Source organism: Echiichthys vipera, assembly GCF_963691815.1.
Source record: "Echiichthys vipera genome assembly, chromosome: 9".
Lineage (NCBI taxonomy): Eukaryota > Metazoa > Chordata > Actinopteri > Perciformes > Trachinidae > Echiichthys > Echiichthys vipera.
Window position 1 is genome coordinate 15,363,041 of NC_139834.1, and position 9,324 is coordinate 15,372,364.

Below are 9,324 nucleotides of genomic sequence, written 5' to 3' on the forward strand. Positions count from 1 at the left end.
TGTGCTCTATTATAATAATTTGTCCCTGGTTGTGGACTTTAGAATTATCTTAAGGAGGGGCTTAATAGCTCAGCCAGGCAAAAGGAGTAAACTGATTACATAAGTAATGGGTGGCCTTCTTTTTAATCGATGGAGTTTGTTTTGTTGGTGTCTCAAATGCCCCTTTCATGGAAGACATTTTGACACAGCCAGAAAAACACAGATGTAAATAATGACTGAATTCAGTGTAGTTAGTTCCATTTCAAGGTCCTGGTATTGTGTATGCTGACTCACTGCAACACTGTCATGACTTTCTGTGACATTTGAACAGATCAGACGTGTTATTAATTCCACGGGAGCTTTTCCTTTTATGACCATTCAAAGTTTGTATACTTCATGTCATTCCGTCGGGGATATCCGAAAGGAAACTTGAGTGTCACTGTGTTTCATCATCATCATTTATTCTCACTGCTGTTTTTACAGTAGGAGTGCTGCTTATGTCTTGGCATCTAGTATCAATACTATTCTAAGCCCTTTGACTTTGGACTCATTTCAGACCATATCTTTTGGATTTGAGGGTTGGAGTTGGCCTCAGGGTTTCCACACGGTTTTACAAGAATGTAAACACTTTCTCCCGTCGTTCTCATTCCTGTAACTTGAAACCAACACACAACAACGATTCTGCAGTTTATCCCACAGTGGCTCGCTGAAATCCCTTTCCGCTGGTCTATTATACTCTGGTGAAATAGATCTTTTACTTACAGCAAGTCAACTTAATTGGGCATTGTTTTAGAATTTGGAATGCTTAATTATGCATTAGCTCCTAAAATAATTAGAAACATGGTTAATGTTTCAACTCCTGGTGAAAGCACATCACCACAAGGATATTACTCTATCATGAAATAAAATACACTGTAGGAGTTACGTAATTTGCATGTTTTCCAAGTTTCCAGGAACCGCCCATGTTAGAAGTGGACTCTGTGTAGAGCTTTAACTCTTAACAGAGGAGAGTAACCGACCACAACCGACAGAAGTGAGCACCGGAGCAAAGATGGGCTACTTTCCGGAGTTTTCCATCGAGACGTGGACGTTAATAGTTTTTTTCATCACTCTGATCGCAGTGTAAGTGTGCGGTGTTGTTCATCTGTCTTTTAAAGTGCTTAGAGAGTAGCCATGTTTCTAAACAAAGTAAATTCTACATAAAAAGAGGAAATGATTTATTTGCGTGTTTAGTCTTGTGACATTCTCTCGTCGATTGTGTTTTAGAATACTGTGAAGTAAAGTCTGACTGAAATCGCAGCCAGACTAAGGAACTGGGAACTGTTGCGCAGAAAACCAGTCAGCGGAAAAGTGAACTTTGATCTGATTGTAGCCGAGGTTACTCACTTCTTCTTCCAAACAACTGGTCCCTCGTCCTTATAATCACGCAAGAGACCACACGTCATGAAGTACAATACCTCGAGTGTCCTACCTACATAGCTTTATTACAGCTGATAAACAGGATCTAGGCTGCACGGTGGAATACTTCACAATGAGTGACAAAACAACTCAGGTTACGACATTACACGTGATATTTTATATGCAGATAATGCATCTAACAAACAAACCTGGCCCTGAGAGCTCACAGCACTGCAACTTTAGTAAACACATAAACACAAGCAAATGAAGAAAACATCTTTATTTATTTGACAACACATGCGCAGCATTTAGAAAAGGCGCTGCAAATACAGGTAACCCAATTTAAAGCACACACTTTTGAACCTATGAAATGCAAGAGAAGCTGGGATTACATTTAGGAAACGCTAAATCAAATACATTCAACTTGCTCAAAAGATCCATTTAATTCATTTTGTAATTATGGCTGCAGTATATTTCCACAGAACATACAAAAAGGTGTTGTTTTGTGTTCGCTATTATCCAAGTTTGTGATTTTAAACTCTTTAAAATAGTTTAAAGACTGTAAGTAACCAATGTTCTGACCGTTGTGGGCTACCTGTATGTATATATATATATATACCTGTGTATATATATATATATATAAACTACTCCTATCCAAACAACAGCCTTCTGATCCAGAATATCACCTATAATGCGAGGGGGTGCATTTCACGGCAGGGGAGCTGAATACGGCACAACAACAGCAACACAACACATTAATTATAAGAAAAGCGCTGCAAAGACTGCAACATAACACATTAAGAAAAAGTGCTGCAAATAGACAAAGAAACGAAAGGGCTTCCAGACCGTTTTTTCCGCCTGTGTTCCTGACCGGAGCAGCGAGTCACTGCAGTCTTGCCAGAGCTTCAAATGCTGCTAAAATTATGTTCAGGGTGGACATTATCCAAAATAATAACAATGATAAACACATGTTGATGTAACAGTGGAAATCATAATGTGTTTTGAAGGTTGCATAGAGAATAACTGAGATGGCCAAACTCAAACTACCAGTAACAATGAGAAAGGTAAAACTTGTCCCACCCTAACAGCAATGGCAAAATGAACAGGAAAGAAAAGGAGATGTCAATCAGTCTCCTTAAGCCCACACAGTCCTGAGAAGAGGTCCAACAAGGCAAAAATAATTAAAATGACTTCTGGGAGTGTGACTGGTCAAGCACAGACAGCCATAGCTAATAAGAGCTACAGTATGTCACAAAAATAATTCATCCTAAAGGAGGACTTTTAAGTACATATTGATGAGTAACTAAATAAAAGCAAAAGGAACTCAAAAAGCGTAAACATTTGATAATGATGAATTTAAGAGAGACTACTTACAATCAGTAGCCTATTATGTATCACTTTACATGAGCTGACTCGGAAAAACGTTAGCAGTGTTAAAGGAATTTGTATTAATACGTCTTTCAGAATTAATCAGGAACAACTCATGACCAAAGGACAGGAGGGTAGATACACTGACTTGCCTAAAAATATATGGATTTGATTTCTAATCTTGCTTTTGATCCTCAGATATGGATATGCTCCATATGGCTTTTTCAAGAAAATAGGCATACCTGGACCCACACCTATGCCCTTCATTGGGACATTTTTGGAGTACAGAAGGGTAAGACACATTTGTCGTATTAGTACAATGATCTAAGATGACATTTTGATACCTTTGTTACTTCTGTCTTGTTTTGTTCCTTAGGGCGTCCACAATTTTGACACAGAATGCTTTCAGACATATGGAAAGTTGTGGGGGTGAGTGAAAGAATATACCCTACCATACATGTCTCATGCAGTGCTGTCTGCTGTAACTGACTCGCCACAATATCTGCTATTGCATTACAAGGTTGTACGATGGCAGGCTGCCTTTACTAGCTATAATGGACACAGCTATGATCAAAACAATCCTGGTTAAGGAGTGTTATTCTAACTTCACCAACAGACGGGTAAGAAAATAACACACTGTAGGGGAAATTACCTTAGTGAATCTCCTCTCTCCTCAATACTAATCAAAGGATACCATGTAAAGGAATCATGTGTGTGTGTGTGTGTGTGTGTGTGTGTGTGTGTGTGTGTGTGTGTGTGTGTGTGTGTGTGTGTGTGTGTGTGTGTGTGTGTGTGTGTAGTATTTTGGCCTAAATGGACCCTTACGGGACGCTGTATCAGACGCAGTAGATGAGCAATGGAAGAGGATTCGCAGTGTTCTCTCTCCGTCATTCACCAGTGGACGCCTGAAAGAGGTTAAAAAGCTGTTAAAGTATTATATGAGAAATTTTTGAGGAGACATGTGTCATTAGAAATATGGCATATATATATATTAACATGTAAATATTTAATAATTAACTATTTTTATTATTACTTTTGGGCAGATGTACACGATAATGTTGCAGCACTCAAATAATCTGATCAAGATCCTTCACAAGAAAGTAGAGGCAGATGAAGTAATTGAAGTTAAAGAGTGAGTCATTTGCTTGTGTGTGATGAGATTTGGACACAGATTATTCATCAGTTCTGGCAGTTGATTCTGTTATTTGTGCTATTCAGTACAACATCTCTCAACACAAACATTTGGATTGTGAACTTTTCCTTGTTACTACATTACATTCATTCCTTTTTCGCAGAGTGTTTGGACCTTACAGTATGGATGTTGTGACCAGCACGGCCCTTAGTGTGGACATTGATTCCATCAACCATCCATCTGATCCTTTTGTAGCAAACATTAAAAAAATGGTCAAATTCAACTTCCTGAATCCCTTACTTGTGCTTGTGGGTATGTCAAACGTTATGCAGCATAACCAGTAGTCTATTCAGTCCCCTTGAGCCTTGAATTTACTATATATTTTCAATTCAAATTCATTTCAGTTCTGTTTCCATTCTTGGAGGGAATTCTTGACAGGATGGATGTGTCGTTCTTCCCTGCTGAAGTGTTGAAATTTTTCTACGCTTTCCTAGAGACGATCAAATCAGACCGGTCTAAGAATGACCACAAGGTAATGTGTTTACAGTGTATAGCTAGACTGGATTCTATGTTGTTGTTTTTTTATTATTAACATTTTTATATTATTATTTCAACAACTCAACAATAACAACAGTGAAAAAATTCCCTTCCCAAGCCACCACCATCGATGCTGATCCCCTTCTGGTTACCAACATCCAACATTGTGTTCTGTCTTATATAGCTTTTACTGCATCAATGTAAATAAAACATTATACAACCATAAGAGACTAGACACATAAAATAACTCCAAACGAGATTGTTACAACAAATAAATAAAGTAAACACACACAAAAAAAGCAATAGATACACAGAATACAAAAAGAAAAAAGAAGCACTAACCTGTATTTATCCACCATAACTGAAAACGTTGCATCTCTCCACCTCTTTTGGGAGCCCTTTAAAAGTTGTAAGTATTTGCCCCACTTTGCTTCATATAGATCCAGTCTACCCAGTTGTTTATATGACATTTTTTCAAATGCGGCAACTCATGCCAACTCCACAGCCTACTCTTTATGAGAATGCATCCCATCAGTCTTGCATCTCCTGACAAGGATTTGTCTGCCAATCATAATACTGGTTTGGACATAACTTTTAATGTGTTTATCCTGTCCTGTCAGAACTGAATGATCCCCCAAAACAAATAATCTAGGGCAAAATGGCATTCTTATCTCTGCAGTTTCACACAAATTATCATAAATATTGGTCTAGTATTGTTGGACTTTAGCACATGACCATAAAACATGAACTACTCTAGATTACCTTCCTCATTTTTGCATCGGCAACAGTTTGATGTGGGTAATAAACCTAATCGAGATGATCTGGAGGGTGTCCAATAAAAACAATTTAGAATTTTGAATTGAATAAGACATACTCTTTCATCCCTTGAAACTACTTTAACAGTTTGACAAATTCTGTTCCAATCTTCTAATGTCAGGTTCAGATCCCTTCCCCATGTCTTCTGCAAAGCTTAAATGTGCCGGTTGCAAAGAGTCTGAATCGCATAGAACAATAGACAGCTGCCTCGTGTCCTTTTCTATAACTCTGTATAATTCTATCTAGAAGTTCTGCATTCTGGGGAACCTATTCAGCAGACCCGAAAATCCTCACCAACATATGTCGAAGTTGCAAGTATCTATAAAAGTGGGACATAGGAAAATTGAACTGCCGCACCATATCCCCAAAAGATTTTAAGGAACCATCACAGTACAGATCCCCCACTGTGACCACACCATTCTCCCACGATATCGTCCAATAGATTTGGTATTTACCAAGTTGTAGGTTAGGATTTAACCAGATACTTTAAGAGGCATTTAAATAGGGATCAAATTTAAATATTGATGTTGGTTGTTTTACAGTTTTTCTCGATTGCTAAGACACATTTCTTGAAAGCTTCTCTCCTTTTCTCTAAACTTTGAACACAAACCCCGATTTTCAAGCTACATTCACAAAACCTCAGACTCTTCTTGCAAAACCAAACTTTTACCTCAAAACAGTTCAATCTGTGCCCAAAACTGAACTTTGTTGTCAAATCGTGCCCCAAGTCAATCATAATTAAAAACACTACTGAGCAGCCACTAAACACTACATAGAAAAATAGAAAACACAATGCTCAGGACATGAAGGTGAATGCATGTTGCAAAACAAAAAACCTGTGCATTTAGCACTTGTACACAAAGTAAAAAAACAGAAATATTGTGCATTTACACGCAGCACACTACAAAACAAACAAAAAATGTATGCATTTGCCAGTTGTGTACATGTGCCACCTGTCCTCCCACCCCCATGTGGCAGTCTTTCAATTCTACAAATAGAGAACATGCAGTTACAAAACATATACATGGAATACTAGGCCTACAGACAGTTAGACTAACCCTCCATTACAATACTACAGTACATTGGCACGGTGATGTACTGGAACATATATTTACTTACAGTATACTGTGGTACAGTATATACTGTAATATGCCATACAGTAATTTGCTCTCAACATGTACATACTTTACTATAATGTCAAAAAATATAATTACCTGTTCTCTTCTCCAAATCTTCGGATTATGGTGGACACAGTGAATCTACCGATGTTTGGTTGTACCCTTTGTCCGGCCTCCCTCATGCTCAGACCATGGACAAGAACATGGTCAATCACAGTAGCTCGGATTTCGTCAGATATTACTGTTCTTTGTCTTCGCTGACCACCTTGACCACCTTGACCTCCTCGACCTCCTCTCACACAAACTCTTCCTCTCAGGTTTCTATCCATTGTAGTGCCTCACAAATCAGTGCTCTCTGAACTGGCTTTATATATTCCCTCACATCATTAGCCACAAGTGTTATCAATTTTGAGTTATTGTGTTCAAGTAGTGACAACAGTGCTTTAATTGTGTTTGACTTTTGCCACCTGTGCTTACCATTATGCAGCACAGGTGAATCACAATGAAAATGTGTTGGTAAGTTGTGTCTAAACAGGTGAAAAGTGCTCATGGTTTTGCCAAAGGAGTGATTGATTCAATCAGTGGGTTCAGGCAACAGAGAAATTGGTTCAGGCAACAGGGTTTAGTGTTTTAGCAATTGAGAAAAACTTTAATATTTTCTGTTCATAAACTTTCCTTTTTTTACATGTTCTTGTTTTGCAGAACCGAGTGGACTTCATGCAGTTGATGGTCGATTCTCAGACGTCAGAGAACAACAAAGAGGATATCAGCCCCGACAAAGGTAGAGTAAGAAACCAGATGGGGGAATTGAAGTTCATTTTTTTTTATTCTGTGGTCACGATTGAAAGGTCAGTTTCAGCATATCGGGGTCACTTTCTTTCTTAAGAAAAAGCCATTGCTTTTCATAGAGCGCTAATTGAATGTTTCTTTAATATGTGTATTATGTTTTTCTTACTGTCAGTCACTGTCAAGTAAAAATGTGCAAGGACGTAAAAGGTTATCTTTGTTGGCCAACTTACTGTTCAAGTCAAAGAATCATCTTTGTCATTGTTTCTAATACAATTTACTATACGTTTTTAGTTTTAAATACAGTATATTGGTCTATCACAAAAATATCAGAACTGGTATCAGTATATATGTTGCACTTATATGCAAAGTGTTTTAACATAACATAATACAGAAAGCCATGTTTGGAGTGATTTAGAAATGGTGTCATTATATAATTTGTCCAACAGAGTCCACTACAGATTGTAGAGTCGAGTAGTCTCCACCGCAGAATAATGTGTAATATTCTTTACTAAAGTTCTTGGTTTAAGAAAGCAGTCTTCTGAGTACATTTGCTTTGTCAAATCAAGAGAGATCTATTTTCATTCCAAAATTCACAATAGTGGCCACCATATCAGTATCAGTGAATTTCCCCTCTAAAATCAGTGTTAGTTTCTGTTCAAACAGTTCCATATCTGTCTGGCTCGTGTTTTAAAATAAAAGTTTGAGAGTGACAACCCGCTGAGGTCCATAATCATACAATGAACCATTAAAAAAGTTTATGTTGACTGAATAAAGGAAAGATCGGTCAACCACAAGATAATGCATTATGGGCCTTTCCAGACCGTGAAGTTATGAGTGGCTCCAGCTATTACTTTGACTATTATCATGACAGGGATAATGATTGAATCATGGTGTCTTTGTGTTGAAGGACTGACTGATCATGAGATCCTGTCTCAGGCCATGATATTCATCTTTGCTGGCTATGAAACCAGTAGCACCACACTAGGATTTGTATCCTACGCCCTGGCAACAAACCCCGACATCCAAAAGAAGCTGCAAGAGGAGATTGATGAAGCCTTCCCAGAAAAGGTTACTTGTTTTTGTTTTTCACTAAAATATATTTTTTTAAATCAGCAACTGCTTATACTGCCCACTTACAGTATACTGTAACTACTTTTATACTCCAGGGTCGGCCAACCTATGAAGCCTTGATGCAGATGGAATACCTGGACATGGTGGTAAACGAGTCACAGAGGCTGTGGCCTGTTGCTAATCGATTAGAGAGAATGACAAAGGCTTCTGTGGAAATTAATGGTGTGACCATCCCTAAAGGAACTGTTGTCATGATACCAGTTTACACACTCCATCGTGACCCTGCTTTGTGGCCTGAGCCGGATTCCTTCAAACCTGAAAGGTACTGCACTGGATAAATGGCAGGCTACGCTCTGATATTACCCAAATTTAGTTATTTGGCTGATCAACATAAGATATTTGTTCCACTTTTCAGGTTCAGCAAAGATAACAAAGACAACATGGATCCTTATGCCTTCCTACCCTTTGGAGCAGGACCAAGGAACTGTATTGGCATGAGATTTGCTCTGTTGATGATGAAGTTGGCCTTAGTAGAGATCCTTCAGAACTTCAGCTTTGTCACGTGCAAGGAGACAGATGTGAGAAGATATTTTTAGTATTTGTGGTCTCAAATAGTGACAGGTTTTTATTAACGACTGGGTGAGATCAGATTTGAGCTTCACTAGGTGTTTATTTGTTCATTTTGTTTTTCTAGATTCCATTGGAGCTGGGAAATGATAGATTTACCTCACCCAAGACACCCATCAAACTGAAGCTGGAGCCCAGAACAACAATTGTCGATCCTCTCTCAAGCTAACTCTGTTTATCTGTAACAACTAACTTTCTTTATCAAACTGATTTACAGCATAACTGCTACTATTTGGAAAACTCTCATACTTTCTGTCAATAATTCCATAACATAATTTACTATATGCATTACAGCCAATAACATGGCTCCGAAAGCACAGTTCAATGAAAATAACACTGACTTTTTTCATTCTGATTTACTGATTTACTTTCAATCAATCTTTACTTACATGGCACTTTTTATATTTTTACAGTAGCACAAAGTGCCTTACAGAAAATAAAAGCAAAACAAAAAACGTAACAAAACATGAACAAAAAAGAAACTCCATG

General features: G+C 38.0%; 1 protein-coding gene across 1 annotated transcript; it reads left to right on the plus strand.

Moving 5' to 3' along the window:
* Nucleotides 1-1,014: 1,014 nt before the first annotated feature.
* LOC310952030 (cytochrome P450 3A40-like) lies at nt 1,015-9,004 on the plus strand (the record flags this gene model as incomplete). The annotated part of the gene is made up of 13 exons (XM_083920517.1): nt 1,015-1,101; nt 2,944-3,037; nt 3,122-3,174; nt 3,266-3,365; nt 3,546-3,659; nt 3,789-3,877; nt 4,041-4,189; nt 4,282-4,409; nt 7,051-7,129; nt 8,045-8,205; nt 8,304-8,530; nt 8,624-8,786; nt 8,903-9,004. Exons 1-13 carry the CDS (start codon nt 1,031-1,033, stop codon nt 9,002-9,004), a joined length of 1,530 nt encoding a protein of 509 aa, XP_083776643.1. The 5' UTR covers nt 1,015-1,030.
* Nucleotides 9,005-9,324: the final 320 nt, after the last annotated feature.